Source organism: Triturus cristatus, chromosome 3_1 (assembly GCF_964204655.1).
Source record: "Triturus cristatus chromosome 3_1, aTriCri1.1, whole genome shotgun sequence".
Taxonomy (NCBI): Eukaryota; Metazoa; Chordata; class Amphibia; order Caudata; family Salamandridae; genus Triturus; species Triturus cristatus.
The window spans coordinates 328,210,923-328,227,547 of NC_140583.1; the positions used below are offsets into that span (position 1 = coordinate 328,210,923).

The 16,625-nt window shown below is 49.9% G+C and overlaps 1 protein-coding gene across 1 annotated transcript in view; it reads left to right on the forward strand.

The window, feature by feature from the left end:
• LOC146860197 (stimulated by retinoic acid gene 6 protein-like) overlaps positions 1 to 16,625 on the forward strand; it is a 425,550-nt gene that overhangs the window by 247,793 nt on the left and 161,132 nt on the right. Inside the window, exons 7-8 of the mRNA XM_085646323.1 lie at positions 15,106 to 15,222; positions 15,675 to 15,745. Of these exons, the coding sequence (XP_085502449.1) occupies positions 15,106 to 15,222; positions 15,675 to 15,745 (188 nt within the window). The remainder of the gene's footprint in view (positions 1 to 15,105; positions 15,223 to 15,674; positions 15,746 to 16,625) is intronic.

Below are 16,625 nucleotides of genomic sequence, written 5' to 3' on the forward strand. Positions count from 1 at the left end.
CTCAACATAGAGCCGGTACCTAAACCACCTGGCCCCTCCTCTGATGAGCAAGGGATTGGGCTAGTGGCTACCAGAGGGGCCGGGTCATTACAACGGGCCGTAACTAGACCAGCATTTGTATTGAAGGTAACCAATCTATTTTTCCCTGAACGTGAAGCCATAATGACAGGTCAACAGTAGTCAATAAACAATTGTTAGGGGAATAAACTATAACTGTATATAATATAGTAACGCCGTGTAGTATTAAAACTTAGAATCAAATAAGGTGGCCCAGCCCGGCCTTGGTCGTCCTTGGACGGCCGTAGACGGCCCGCCCTTTGCCCGGGCTTCACCCGCACGCGTCCCGCGTGCGCGGATCAGATAGAGTTAAGTAGGAGGAGATAGGGGCGGGAAGAGGACCAGCTGCGGCAGATCGAGCGCCGCACTGCACGCTGGTCCTCGCAGTCCCGCGGCGATCTGGGGGTCAGTCTCTTCCCCTTGCACCAATGTCACTCTGCAGTAATCCCCACTCGAGCAGCACCAGGTAAACAGTATCTGCCTGAAGTTTTATTCACCGGGGAGATAGGGTCGGGAAGAAGATCAGCTGCGGCAGATCGAGCGCCGCACTGCACGCTGGTCCTCGCAGTCCCGCGGCGATCTGGGGGTCAGTCTCTTCCCCTTGCACCAATGTCACTCTGCAGTGATCCCCACTCGAGCAGCACCCAAAATAAGAAAATATCAGAACCCTACAACTGTCATTGTTTTACCACAATTTGGCAAAGAGTTCTTATAGAAAAATCATAATTTTTGCCCTGAAATCCCCATTTGTTTGACTGATGCTGGTGGTTACTGACTCTGAAAGTGCCCTGGGCTCTTCTAACCACGCCCAGAATCAGTGTTCTGTCCTGTAAAGGTTTATGGAAATTAGTATAATTCTAATGGCAAAGATAACCTACCTGTAAATCCCTATTATTTGGCAGGGCGTGTACGGTTAGAGACCCCAGTGGACTTAACGCACTTAAGTGTGCAATGCTATAGTGTCATTTTTAAGTCAGGACTGCCTTGCTTGCTGATTTTAACATAAAACGATTTCCAAAACTACAGCTCCTGGGCCAGTCTACAATTGGTAACTGACCTCCAAGAGGCGCCTCTCAGGTCGTGGGCCCTTGAAGTACTTTCTGAGCTCTTAAATTCAGGCTTTTGGGCCCGTTTGCTCTGGAACTGTGCTGCTCGCAAAAAGCATCAGCGCGAGTGGTTGCAAGTTTGTCTCTTTGTACAGCACCTAAGGCTGTCCGCGGCCACAAGGCTCTAGCCTTTCCATTTGCGATGACTGGCAGCTCTTTGCATCTCATGGATCACAGCCAACGATGCTCTTCTTGCTCCCGAAGACCATCTTTTTTCCCACCAACGGGACTTTCCCCACAATTCTTGAGAAGGTAAATCTTCAGTGGAATTTACCTGGGACTGTATCCGACACACGCTCCTTTGCGGTAGGCTTAAACTTTCAGATTTGACTCAATCCAGTGTGACCAGATAGATGAGGTTAGCGCTTTATACTTTTAGGAGCTATACTGCAGTTTAATCTTTAAAAGTTCATATCTTCGGTTTCCTACATAGGATTTTTGTCGTTTGGTGTCACTTTGATGGTAAAATTATTCTCCAGTTTTATAAATTGGTGTAGGGTTTTTATTGTGCTGTGTCTTTTGCTCATTTATTGTTTTGGTGGTATTAATTGCTTTACACACCTGTCTCTTAAGTTACGCCCCACTGCTAGTCTGCCAAGCTACTAAGGAATGAGCAAGTATTAATTTAGTGACACTTGACTCGACCTTATTAGTGATTGTGGTATTATTACTAGTTGTGGGTACTTACCTGCGCCTACTATTAACTCACCTGCCTACATTTTCTTTCTGCCAATTCTAATGCCTTCAGTTTTCATCTTATTTTCAATATATTGAAATAAATTATTAAAAAATTACATTTAGATTTTGGGAGGTTTCTTTTATCATTATACAGATGACTCCCAACTTATATTTAAGCGTAATGGAGGTGGATGTCTGCAATTTACTAAAGGCTGGATGGACAGAAACTGGTTAAAGATAAATATGGAAAAAACAGAGGTGCCCCTGGAGGGCAGGGACCCATTGATCTGATCTCATGTCCCATGGCTTTCAAATTTAGGTTCACATTCAAAACCTCAATCTGTAGTTAAAAGTCTTATTTTCAGACTACATTCGTCTTTCAAATTCGACTTCAGTTTTCCTCAGTGATACTCTCTTGCTTCTCCATCCTGAAATCTCTTAAACCTATTTTTTGTATTACTGTCTGAGGATACCCGAAGGACAGTGATTGCAGTCACTGTAGGCTGTCGGTAGATTGTTGTAGTGCTTTGTATTTCGGTATCTCCAAACAACAAATATAAAGACTACAACAAGTTCAAAACCAAGCAGCACAGACTATATTGCAGTTTGAAAGATTTTCTTATGCTTTTCAATCGCTTTCTAGGCTCCACTGGCTTCAAGTTAGCAAAACAAGGGGCATATTTACAAGCTGGCAATAAAAAAGTATTGCCTCTTTTGCGGCCGTTTTCGGCCGAAAAGCGGCGATAATTTTACCGCCTAATTAGCAAGGCCACGCTAACGCGTGAAACCTTGCTTTAGCCTTCGGGATTCCTAACGCCCAGCTTTGCATCTCTAATGAGATGCAAAGTGGGCGTTCCTGACCTAACATGACAGGAGAAATGTCGCTAAGCGACATTTCTCCTATCATCAAGCCCCACGCTATGAAGCATAGCGTCAGGAAAAGTAGCGCTAACCCCTGTTATCGCTACTTTCCTTACGCCTGCTTCAGGACTGACTTAGCCATGATATCCTACGGAAGGTGGATATCATGGCTAAGTTTGTGAGTCCCTATCAGCAAGCTAACGCCACATTGCATGAGAATATCACTGGGTTTCCAGCGATAATCTCACGTTAAGCAGTTAGCGTGAGGATTTTTATCGCTGAGGAGATAAGCGTTGCTAATAGCACGCTATCTCAGCGATAAAAATCTACGTTACCCGGCGATAATTATCCTCACGCTAAGAGCGCAGAGCGATAATTATCGACGGTTGTTGCTGATATGCCCCTAAATGCCTTCATAGTATTGTGCATCATTCATAAGTGTAGATATGGACCACCCCCTACTGTTTGAAAAAGAGCATTGCATTTCATACTCTTCTAACTCATATCATTTACACATTCCTGGTTTTAAAAGAACTAGGGGGCATATCAACAAGGGCTTTATCTCTGCTTTTTTGGCTTTAAAAGCCAAAAAAGGAGAGATAAAACTAGCGTCCTATCAACAACAGGGTGCTAACATGCACATTTGCATGTTAGCACCCTTTTACTCTACGCTTCCCCTTGCATCTCTAATGAGATGCAAAGGGGGCGTTCCAGAGTAAAATAATAGGAGAAATGTCGCTAAGCGACATTTCTCCTATTATCAAGAATGTCGCTAACCCTGTTAGAGACAAAAAAAGCAGCGCTAACCGCGGTTAACGCTGCTTTTTTACGTCTGGTATTTTTCTGACTTAGCCATGATATCCTATGGAAGGAGGATATCATGGCTAAGTTTGCCTGTCCCTATCAACAAGGTAACGTGAGATTATCGCTGGGTTTCCAGCGATAATCTCACGTTAGCCTGTTAGCGTGAGGTTTTTTATCGCTATTGAGATAGGCGTTGCTAATAGCACGCTATCTCAGCGATAAAAATTCACGCTAGCCGGCGATAATTATCCTAGCGCTAAGTGCGCTTAGAGATAATTATCGCCGGTTGTTGTTGATATGCCCCTTGACTAGCAGTAAAACCACTCTGTGTATGCTTCTAAGGGATGGAGCCAGCTACCACTGTCTCTTAGATTAATTCCTTCACTCCCATTGTTTACGAAAAGGCTGAAACTGTACTTTTTACTACTTAATGGTAAAGACTGCTTTTTGCTGTCGTTTGCAGCTTGAAGGGCCGCTTACCGTCGCCTAACAGCCCTCACAAACCCATAGCATATCTGCGCTCCAGTTTTCTATGAACTCTTAGTCTTACAGTGCTTGAAATGTAGAAGTACAGGCACTCCTTGTTTACTGCCAAGAAGCTCTTGCACTCTCCAATTAAATGCACTGGAGTAGTGCTGCGAAGTGCCAGGGCTATCCCTTCCAAAATAAAGAACAGGTACTGAGAACCTGATAGTACCTGCCTGTTTAAAGCGCCCGCTCATAGAGAGATTAAATATGCTATTCCATGAGCAGCAGAATGAAATTCTCTTGGAAACTGTGTTGGTCGTGGCGCCCGTTGGCGGCGCATGGTGCAATACTGCCGCTGTGTGGACATACACTGCACAATACTTTGAAAAGTTTCCACTTAATTAAGAAAATATCTCTGCCGAGTCCCAGGAAGAATTAACCTTTAAAGGAAAATATAGATAAGGTTCCTAACTTTTTCCCCAAATTGTTCTAGGAAGAACAACAAATATTTGAATAAATCCAATGCTTGTTCGCAATGCCAACATATCAAAGAACCTAAAAATGTTCTTTAAATAGATTAAAACAAGTCCAAAAGCAGTTGTGATTATAGGGACTTATTTATAAGTCCCTTGCGCCGCCAGTGCATCACTTTTAAAATGGGAAAAAGTGAAGTACCGGAGGCGCAGAGGGCTTGTAAATAAGCCTCTATGTATAAATGGTTTACATAACGAAACACAAAGTCGCCCAAAAGTATAACGATAAAAAACTCCTGCCCTTTTTTGCGAAATTCTGTGTACCAAAAAGCAGTGTATGAGTTTAAAACCCATGTTGGCTTAAGAGGGGTTAAGAGGGTAGGTATAAGGCTGCTGGTGAGACAGCATTCAAACATGTAAAGGAGTAAGAACAGTCTTTGTTCAGTACTGACAATTGGAGTAAATAGTTCTGGCTAAAGTCTAGGATGTAGAGAGCCACCCGGACTCTCCCCAACAGTGTAACACATAGCACGCATCCCTACACCCCTCGGGGCGGGTGGGCAAGACCGCACGTGGTCTTCCGGCCCAGAACTGTATAGTGGCGTCCGTGTGTCCTTTACTGCTGCATAATCACGGCAACTGCGACACCAGGCCGCGCCGCGCTACACTGGCTACGAGGCCGGTCGCAACATCGCGTGCTTTGCCTTTGTGCCTGGCTGGTGCGGAGCCCACCCGCATCGCCGCTGCCCCGGTGCTCACCTGGTGCTGCTGAACCTGAGCGGAGCCCACCCGCATGCTGCCGGCGTGGATTCTGTGACATCCGGGGGTGAGTGGCTGCCTGAGCGCCCCTGCGCGCTGCTCCGTGTCCTGCCCCGGCGCTGTGCTCCACGTGGGTGCCTCCCGTAGCGCTCTCTGCCGGCTGCATCGGCCGACTTCTTGGAGGGGGCCTCGGGGAAGCTGCCCTGCTCCTGCCTGCCTGGCTGCTCGCTCGCGCTCGAGTGAGGCACGTTCTGGGGCCATAACGAGGTGGAGAGCTCTCGAAGTGAGGGGAGAAGGGACATTTCAGCACCGTGGTGCTGCCAATAAAGCTTCCTGAGTGCTTTCAAGCTCTGCAAACCTTGAATAAACCATCATACTTAAGCAAGAAGGTGCAGACTCAAACAAGCATTGGCAAGACCAGCCACGTGGGGACAACATAATATCCATGCACAGGGTGACTATAACAAGCATTGGCAAGGCCACCCTGACAGCACAATTACAATAAGCATTGGCAAGGCCAACTGGAAAAAAAGAAAACAGGACTACCCTGAGCTGACCACACAGTGGTAACACCACAGCCACACCCAATACTGCCGCACGATGTCCACAGGAGCAGCAGCAGGTGCGGGCACGCCACAGGCTGGCGGATCCAATCAAGGCACCAGCAACAATCCTCCGCTGCCACCAGTGGTCTCCCACACCGCAGTAGCACCACTGCCACCGTTCAGTGAGACCGCAGATCCGGCCACAGTGGCGCCAAGGTGGAAGGCCTGGGTAGGGTGTTTAAATCACTACTTTAAAGGGACCAGGGAGACCGATGGGACAGTCAAGCGGTCACTACTCATTTACTATGGCGGAGCCGAAATCTATGATTTATTCGACACGCTTCCCAACACAGGGAATGAGGATGACTACGACGCAGCGGTTAGAGCACTGAATGCGCATTTTGACCCCCAGCTTAATCCGGATTTCGAGAAGTTCAAGTTCCGGAGGGCGTGGCAAACGGACACGGAATCCATCGACATGTTCTATGCGCGGCTGCGCCGGCTGGCCAGCACGTGCCCCTTCGCGGATCAAAGAGTGGAGATAAGAGACCAGATCATTCTAGGCTGCCGCTCCAAACTCTTGCGCAAGCTAATCCTTCGCCAGCCAGGAATCTCGCTGGATGAGATCCTCGTGCTTGCCCGGTCCCATGAGCTGTCGGATGCCCGGGCAGAAGAAATGGAGGCGGCCCTCCACGCCCCAGTGGCTACGGGGTCGGGGTTCAAGAGCACACCCATCAAGGAAGAGAAGGTGGAGGCGATCCAGCGACGTCCCGCTGCACCCCGCCAAGCTCCCAAACCCGCGCCAGGAGGGTCGTGTGGGTATTGTGGGGAAGACCACCCGCTGCGGGAGGATGAACCACTATGCCCGAGTGTGTCGGGGCAGGCGGTTCCAACAGCCGTCATCGAGGCCCAGGTCTGGGCCCCAGCAAGTCCGCCAGATCTCGCAGGAAGAGCCACTGGCGAACCAAGACCACCAGCCACAGCCACGGCCCCCGATATACGAAGACGAAGATGACGAAGTCTTCGTGGTATCATACGTCAGCCGGATGGGATCCCGGCGAAGACCGCCACCCATGTGCTCTGTCTCGGTGGGAGACACGGAGATCCAAGCCCTCACAGACACTGGGGCCTCGGTCAACGTAATGGACTCCGACCAATACGACCGTCTGTCACCGCGACCCCCCTTGACGCCGTCCAGGGCGCGCATATACACATACGGGGGAACAGACCCTCTTCCTCTCCGTGGCGTCATCAGCGCCACCATCGCCAGCGGGGGGTACTCCACCCAGACACAATTTCATGTCACGGAAGGTAAGAAGGGGATGCTGCTCAGCTGTCACATGGCGGAAGATCTCGGTCTAGTGTTCTTTGCAAACCAGATTCACGAGTCCCACGCCGAAGACATCCTCCAAGAGTTCCCTTCACTCTTCACCGGCCTGGGGAAACTCAAGGGCAAACGTTTCAAATTGCACATAGACCAGTCAGTACGGCCAGTAGCCCTCAGGCATCGGAGGGTGCCAATCAACTTGCGCCCTCAAATGGAGGAGGAGCTGCAGAAGCTCGAGGAGCTGGACGTTATCGAGAAGGTGTCTGGCCCCACCCCCTGGGTGTCCCCGCTGGTCGTGGCACCCAAGCCGAAGCAACCGGGGGCCATCAGACTCTGTGTGGATATGCGGCTGCCCAACACCACAGTAAAGAGGGAGCGGCATATCACCCCTACGATGGACGATATAGTGGCAGACCTCAACGGGGCGAAGTGGTTCTCGAAGCTGGACCTCAATGCCGGCTATCATCAGCTGGAGCTTGACCCGAGTAGCCGGTACATCACCACATTTTCGACTCATGTTGGGCTCCGAAGGTACAAAAGGTTGAGTTTCGGAGTCTCCTCGGCAGCGGAGGTCTTCCAGAACGCAATCCGTGAGACCCTGTCCGGGCTGCAAGGGGTGATCAACCTCAGCGACGACATCTTGGTCTTCTCGAACACGCTAGAGGAACATCACGCGCACCTCAGGGCCACGCTCCAGAGACTGGCAGAATGTGGGTTGACACTGCATAAGGCAAAATGCTCGTTCTACCAAGACAGCGTGGACTTCTTTGGATACACCTTCACTCGGGAAGGGCTACTAGTGGATCCGAAGAAAGCCGAAGCCATCAGAGCCGCCCAGACGCCTCGCAGTCCGATGGAAGTAAGGAGCTTCCTTGGGATGGCCACCTACTGTGGGCGCTTCATCCCTAACTTGGCCGCCATCTCAGAGCCTCTACGCGCTCTCACGCTCCACGATCACTCACGGGAATGGACACCAGCAGCCAACAAGGCGTTTCGAGAAATCAAAGAGGGACTCCTCGACAAAACGATCATGGCCTACTTTCACCCCCGGAGGAAAACGGAGTTGGTGGTGGATGCCAGCCCGGTGGGCCTCGGGGCGGTCCTCCTGCAGGAGCATAGTCACGAAGTGTGGAAGCCAGTCGCGTATGCCAGCAAAGCCCTCACTGATACCGAAACGAGGTATGCCCAGATTGAACGGGAGGCGCTGGCTATCAAATGGGCCTGCCAGCATTTCCATCTGTATCTTTGCGGACAAGAGTTCACTGTGGTGACGGATCAAAAGCCACTGATCCCACTGTTCACGGGACTATCCAGGCTGGCGCCGCCGAGGATTGAGCGGTGGGCTGTGCAGCTCCAGGCGTATGACTTTAAAGTAATTTACAGACCCGGGGCCCACAACCCCGCGGATTATCTCTCCCGCCACCCCGAACCAAACACACCGTCCGCCGCCACGGAAGACACCTGCGGCACGGAGGCGTTTATTCGCATGATCACACAGGGGCATGCCCCAAGGCCATGACGCTGGAGGAGATCAGTCAAGCCACTAGTGAGGACCCCACCCTCACGCTCATCCGCAGGGCGCTGGACAGCAACGGATGGTCCCACTTCATGGACGGGGCCCGAGCCCTGCGACCCGAGGTTAGCCACGCTCGACAGCAACTGTGGCAGGTCCGGAGTGAGCTCAGTCTGGGAGAAGAAGGAATAATCCTAAGGGGCCGCCTCATCGTAGTCCCGGAAAGCCTCCAGGACAGAATTCTTGCGCTGGCGCATGTGGGCCACCAGGGAATGGCCAAGACTAAAGCCCGGCTGCGAGACAAGGTCTGGTTCCCAGCCATGGACTCAAAAGCGGACGAGATGGTTCGCCAATGTCACACCTGCACCATCACTGGGGGAGACCCAGCCCCTGCTCCTGTGATCACCGAAGCAGCATGTGAGACGCCGTGGACACATCTCAGCATGGATTTCGGAAGCTTCCCGGACGGTCGACACATGATGGTCATTGTCGATTCCTTCTCCAAATTCCCGATCATCGAAATACTGTCATCCACGGCGTTTCCCTCAGTCAAGCGGGCCCTAGGTCGAGTGTACGTGACGATGGGGCTGCCAGAAGAAGTTAAGACTGACAATGGGCCCCCCTTCCAGGGGAGGGAGTTTCAGGAGTACCTGGCAAGTCTAGCGATCCGACACCGGAGGATAACTCCCTTGTGGCCCCAGGCGAATGGAGAGGTCGAGCGACTGATGAGGACGCTCAACCGAGCGCTGAGGATTGCCGTGGACGAGGGAGAAGATCCAGAGGCAGCCCTGGACCAGTTTCTTGGAGTGTACCGCCAAACACCCCACAGCTCCACCAAGTGTGCCCCGGCTCACATCCTGTTCAAGCGGGCCCCGCGGGACCTCATCCCGTCCGGTCCAGGGTGGGTCCCCGTGGAGAGAGACGGAGCGGCCATCCAAGCGAGGCGTGAAGACACGAATCAGAAGGCGAGTGAGTCGCGAAGAGCCCAAGAACCACAGGTACGAGTCGGAGACCGAGTGGTCATCAAAGATCGACACCCAGGATGGAAATTCCGGACCCCATATGTGCCCGAGGTGTGGACGGTAACGGAGGTTCAAGGGACCATGGTGACAGCCAGGCGAGGCCAACAGGTCATCACAAGGAATGTGTCAAGTTTCAAGGCAGCTGCAGGAATGGACACTGATGGTGATGAGCCCCAGGTCCGATGCCCTCCCCCGAACGGGGTTATCCCGGCGTCTCCCGGCAGGGTGCCGTCTCCTCTGGGGGCTAGCCATCGGTCACCTCTGCGGAGCGAAGACTGTCCAAGACCCACTGGCCCAGATCCGGACGAGAGGAGGTCGCTGACGGATCCTTCGTCCAGTCCCCCGGCATCGTACACCCGGAGCCAGAGGCCTGGTCTACGTCCTAACCCGGTCCCCAGCCAAAGACTGGCAGACTTTGTGTGCCCCTCCCCGTGAGGAGGAGAATGTGGACTCTGAACTAAAAGAAAGGAGGGATGTAGAGAGCCACCCGGACTCTCCCCAACAGTGTAACACATAGCACGCATCCCTACACCCCTCGGGCGGGCTCGTCCCGAGGGGATAAATAAAGGTGGGCAAGACCGCACGTGGTTTTCCGGCCCAGAACCGTATAGTGGCGTCCGTTTGTCCTTTACTGCTGCATAATCACGGTAACTGCGACACCAGGCCTCGCCGCGCTACATAGGAGAGTGACTGCCTTCTTAATCTTCGCCAAAGGAGATACAGCAGTTTCTCTGAATGTTCCAGAAGGGAGAGGAAGTGAAAGATTTGCATCCTCTCATTTAGAGGTGTAGATCTGTGACTGGGGGTGAATGTTTGATTTCTTCAGCATTCCGCCCATCAACTGTTCTTTGTGCATTTGTTGCCCTAAGTGGGAAGGGTATGCCCAGACGTGGTTCCCGTGCTCCTGACACCACCTGATTCAAGCGAGCCTGGCTGATGAGGGCTGACACCCTGTAACCGGTCCCAGGATGCTTCTTTGAGGTCCAGGGAAGACCTGGCCTGGCAGTTCAGGCTTTACTATTCCCATAGGAATTAGGGTCAAGACTGATTTGCATATGGCTGGGTCTAAACTTGAATGCCGTGACGTGCAACAAAAGGATAAATTGAACCAGATCTGTGACTGGGAGTGAATGTTTGCTTTCTACAGCATTCCGTCCACCAGCTGTTCTTTTTGCACTCATTTAGATGTGAGCAGTAAATCCGGAATATTACCGCACACACGGTGGCAAATATATGAGGATGTACAGAATCCGTGTGGTACCTCTGATTTATTAAAGACATGGATGAGAAAAACATTTGGTAATCTTGTTTACTATGCATTCTATGCCTTTATATGTGGAGAATGGAACAGTCAATGTTGTCCTGTGGTGTAATGAAGTATTACCACATTTGAGTTGGGTGTATATGCTGCAGTGAGCCTCTGAAAGTGTCTGGGGTAAATAGAATACTATGGGGCGTATTCTCAAGGACTTATCGCCGAGTTATCAGCACTTTATCGCAGCCAAACGGGCGATAAATGTATCGCCCTATTCACAAGCTAGTGCTAACAGCCGATATCACCAGTTTTCCTGCGATAGCAGCTGCAAAAAACATCGCCACAGATGACACCCGTAACTAACGCTAATGAGATGCAGAGTAGGCGGTCCCGTGAAAAAAGCCGCAACAAAACCACTTCGGAACATTCTCAATGACTAGCCAGATCGGCGATAAGATCACAAAACATGCGATAAGGCGCGTTAGTGGCAGGGATTTAACACCTGCTCCTACCTGGTGTTAAGTCGGACGACAACCTCCACAATGAAAGGGAGCCCAGCCCAGAGCCACACCTGAAGAACAACAGATGCAATGGAGCTACTGACCATGCAGCTCGGACACCCAAGAGGGCCACAACACCCACCACCACCCTCCCCCTGACTCTCCAACCCCCCTTGGGGCCCCCCCAGGACAAATATATTTCACATCAAATTTATGAAATCATGAACAAAACAATTCGCCTGATGTCGCACAATTACAACAATTAACATTCATGTGTGGTCAGAAAAAGGAGAATCATTCATTCATCTTTGAATTTCCAAACACATTTTTATTCAAATTAAACTCAAAACAACTATTTGGAAGAGTCATGGTGGGTGTCCTCTGGACAATCTGTAAGTCAGAGCCTGCAAGACAAAATTCAAGATAAGAAGGTGTGTCATGCGCTCATCAAAGGACAGAGAAAGAGAGAAGAGAGAGCAAGAAAGGGAGAGAGAGAGCAAGAAAGGGAGAGAGAGAGAAAGGAAGAGAGGGAGGGAGAGAGAGAGAAGGAGAGAGAGAAAGAGCGACAAAGAGAAAGAAAGAGAGAGAGAGAGAGAGAAAGTGAGAGAGAAAGAGAAAGAGAGAGAGGGTGAGAGAGAGAGAGAGAGAGAGGGTGAGAGAGAGAGAGAGAGAGAGAAAGAGAGAAAGAGAGAGAAAGAGAGGGAGAGAGAAAGACAGTGAAAGGAAGAGAGGGAGAGGGAGAGAGAGTGCCGACACTGTGCACCCAGGCCTCACTGCTCAGCTGCTGCTACCGGTGTGTCTCCAACAACGTGCCAGCATACACTGCAGTCCACCAGTTCCCTTATCTGAAACAGAGTCAAAATTTATGAATGGCAGGGTTTATATCATTGCACACGCCATCATCGCTTGCCCGCCCCTGCGCACACAGGCTGCAGCACCCAAGCCCCTCCCGACGCCCAGCGGTGATTGCCCGCCCCTGCGCTCCCAGGCCTCACTGCTCACTTTCTGCCACCGGCGTGTCTCCAAGATGGCCCACCACGTGCCGGTGCAAGCTCAAACCCCGGGGCCCACGACCTTGGCAGCCTCCACATCATACAGCCCTGCACCGTGGGCCACAAGGTCACTCACGTGATTCTGTGTCTTGATTTCACAATGATAGCGATCACATCAGTGCACATGGCATCATTCAAGGCTGCACCCCCGCCCAGCTCTTTAGGTACCAGTAACTCTGTGAACCGCAAGGCAACGCCACGTGGTGGTAGGCCCGCGCTGTCCGTTGGTTCAGGCCTACACTGCAGTCCAGTAGGGCGCATACAAACTCTTACCAGTCTGGCCCGCCAGGACGGCGCATCATAGCAGGCTGCACACCTGCTCAGCACTTAAGGTGCCCCTACCTCAGTGCACCGAAAGTCACCGTCCCGTGGCGGTACGCCCATGCCGGCCACAGTGTTTCTGGTGCCACCAAGTCTGTGCAACGCAAGTCATGGACCCTCTATGATTGAGTCTCAAGATATGCACAGCCATGTCACCTCCGGCTGTGGGGAAGAACTGGGATACATAGCATCGTTGTCCCCCCCTTTATACGTACGCCGAGTGGGCTGGGTCGGCGTATGCCAGGCCAGCGTAGGGGTGTGAATAATTATCCCTAGGCTCTGGGGGTGGATCATATCTGGGCTGGACAGGAAACCAACGGATGAGTGTGTCCCTGTCGCTGCGTCGGCGCCGCAATTGACAATGTTGCAATGTCGCATGCACCCGAAGGGTGGCCGCGCACGAAGGGACTGTACAAGGAGCACAAGACCGCTTGGGCTCTTGGCTCATACATGCCAACTGTTGTGTCTGTATCGCTATTGGTGCACCATAAGCCTAAGGCCTAGACTTAAATGCAGCACGAAAGCCACATCACATTTCCAGAATGCAAGTAGTAGTCAGACTAACATTAGGAATGAAAGCACCTTTGTCTCAATACACAAGGCGGAAGGACATCTGCACCTCCGACCTTGGTCTTGCATGCAGCAGGCACCCCCTGGGAGAGATACCATGGCAGATGATGACGACTCCCACACTACGCACAGACCAAGGTATCCACACCCCACACACAGAAGTCCTCGCTCGAGGTACTCTTGCATGGAATGCCTTTGGCACTTACGTACACAACAACCCATATGTACAAACGTTGCACCCACAAAAGACTCATTGGTCCGAGCTGTGGCATATCATCCACATAACTGCCGCAGTTCAGAAGAGTGCCGGTTCTATGTGAGCCAACAATGCAAGGGCAGAACATCCCGGGCAAATGCAAAACGCCTGTCACGTGGAACTGTACCGTGTCCGAATGCTGCCAGTTAGTGTCTGATGCATTGGTCTGCATGTTGTGGCCCTTGTCTTGCCCGTACTGACACACACATGCTAATTAAGTCTACGTAACTTCACTAGTGCTCAAGTGTGATGAGTGTTGATTAGAATGACAAGTCATGTGCCTCAATGAGGATTGTCCGTACACAGTGAGGGACTGACTGACGCATGTCACTTAGGGGGGAAGTCCCTATTGCCAGCTCCACCTCTGTGAGCCAGACATTGTGGTTGGGATAGTTGCTGATAGACCTGTGCTCCTCCATGTCTTCAGCAATGTGAGTATGGTGACCAACTTCTTGCCATGTCTATCAATGTGATCCATCACTACAGGCTGTGTCCACCCAGTTAAGTGTGAGTAGGTATGCGAAGAGATGTTCTGTTGTCAAATGTGATGGGGGACACTACTTTAGGCCTGACAACTACTTTGACATTTCACACACATTGCTTGGGGCAAAGTTGTGAAATTGCGCAATTGTTGTTTCAGAGCAATGAGGCCACAGCTAATGCACACATTCCCAGTCATCTCACTGCCTCTGTGTGTCACTGTCACACATGCACACTGCTTTCATTTCCCAGAGTGTACCTTTTTTGCAACCAATGTCCTTACATTCATCCATACTTTCATACTTGATCGATTATGGACATGACATATCTGTGTCATTTTGAATGATTTATTCACATACGGGGGAGTGTCGGAGCTGGAGCAGTACATGGCCATGCAAACCCTACATTACTTTGTAGCCCAGTGGAGGGCCAGCCAGAGTCATTTTGGGATTGACAAGTACATCGGAAGAAGAAGAGTACAGTCTGCAGTGTGATTGCTGTGTCATTGTTATGCAAACAGGATATGGCAGTCCATGTCGAAGTCCAAGGTGAGTGTCGCAGAGTGTTTCGGGGACAGTGGGAGGTGCTGTTACAGGGCATGATTCAGAGGGCAGAACCAAGCTGAAACAGGGCATATGGCGGAGAAGATTGCTACTGTGTACTTCTTAATACACAGGTGGAATCACCTGCATCTTCGTCTTCTATGTCATCTGTCTGACATGTGGGTGCTGATGTTTGGTCTGCAGCACTGTGTACCACTGACACATCAGGGGCCATAGATGTGTGTGTTGAAGTACCAGCAGCATTCATCAGCAACTACCTCAGTAGCAGCAATGCGATGATGAGGATATGTAGGGCATGGCGGATACCAAAAACTTTTCACTGGTGTGCATCCGTGGCAACCATTCTTTCTGCATGCATCAGCTCCATGTTCTCCATTATCCTCAGCAACGTTAGCACAGTCTTATATTGTCGTGGTGTGCAAAGTTGCGTTAAGCTAATTTTGCGATAATTATCACACATTCTTGAGAAAATACCCCTATGCTTTTCTCTTCCAGACACACTTCAGCAAGCTAATTCCTGTGCCGTCTCTGCTTTGCTGCCTGGTTCTGATGGGACGCTTCATCCAAATATTTGTGAAATATGTGAAGGGATATCACAGTGCCGTAGTCGACGTAAGTAGATTTTAAGTCGTTAGCAGCATATTTAACTTGTACGCACTTTCACATTGTACAGTGGGCCCTGCTGCATGCGCACGTGTTCCTGAAGTATAGCCTTGTTGATGAAAAGATAATGACATATAAAATATGCCCTAGAGAGACCCTGGTGAGTTCTAAAGCCAGGTGAATATGATTTTTACATAGGTTATCTGTATGTACTTATTTTTAATTAATTAAACAGTCTTTTAGACCGCAACTGAATTTAAATCTTTACTCTTACACTCTGATTTAAAATTGTTGTTATTTAAATGAGTCAACTTCATGATTTCTGTTTCTATCAAACATTTTAACTACCGACTGAAGGCTGGTTTCTGGTTGGTGCTCATTTACTGCATGACACTTTGAGCTATTTTATCGACTAGATATATAGATAATTGTCCACGCTATAAACTGGTCTCACTTTGTAGGAAGAAGAACCTTTCTTATTGGAACATCAGTACAACTATGTCAAGAATCTATTCAAAGTTCAATCTGACACGTAAGTACTTCACATGAAAAAATTATAAGCAGCAAAGTTAGTGTCATTTTTACATGTTCAGCATTTTTTTAGTCATATTTTCATGCAGAATATGTGTGTGTGTATATATATCTATACATATATATATTCACTGAAAAAAACATAGGTTTCACACACGTTATAGTTACGAATTAGCATTTAAAAAACCTTGCAAATTAACTTAAAAAACCATAGGTTTCACACATGTTATAGTTAGCTGGACATTTCACTCGTAAAAAATATCTGACGTCATCAGCAGAGGATTGCGGTCGCGTGAGTTATAGTTGCCTGCAGTAACTATAACGGGGGAATTTCATTGGTTTTTTACAAAGTGAAATGTCCAGCTAACTATAACATGTGTGAAACCTATGGTTTTTTAAGTGAATTTGCAAGGTTTTTTAAATGCTAATTCGTAAATATAACGTGTGTGAAACCTATGGTTTTTTCAGTGAATTTGTACGGTTTTTTAAATGCTAAGTTATGTATTTATTTATTTTTCAGGTTTTACACCGTGCGCGCACTGTGCGGGCACGGTGCGCTTCGCGCACCGTGCGCGCTCTGTGGGCACTCGGTGCGCTACGCACACCGAGCGCCCACGGTTCGCAGTGCGCGCAGGGTGCGCGCACCTCGCGATTTAAAAAAAAAAAAAAATGTTTTTTTCTCCTTTGGGGGTCCTTCTGTGACCCCCTGACCAAGGCTAGGGGGTCAGGAACTGTCCACTCTGCCCCCTTTTCACGTTCTCCACCTTTGTTTTTCACCCCCTCAGACTGCGAGAGACAAAATGGCGGCCGACACTTCCTGGTTTTGACTGATTGGAATGTTTACCGACATCTAACAACCAATCAGAATTGCGCTCGCGCAC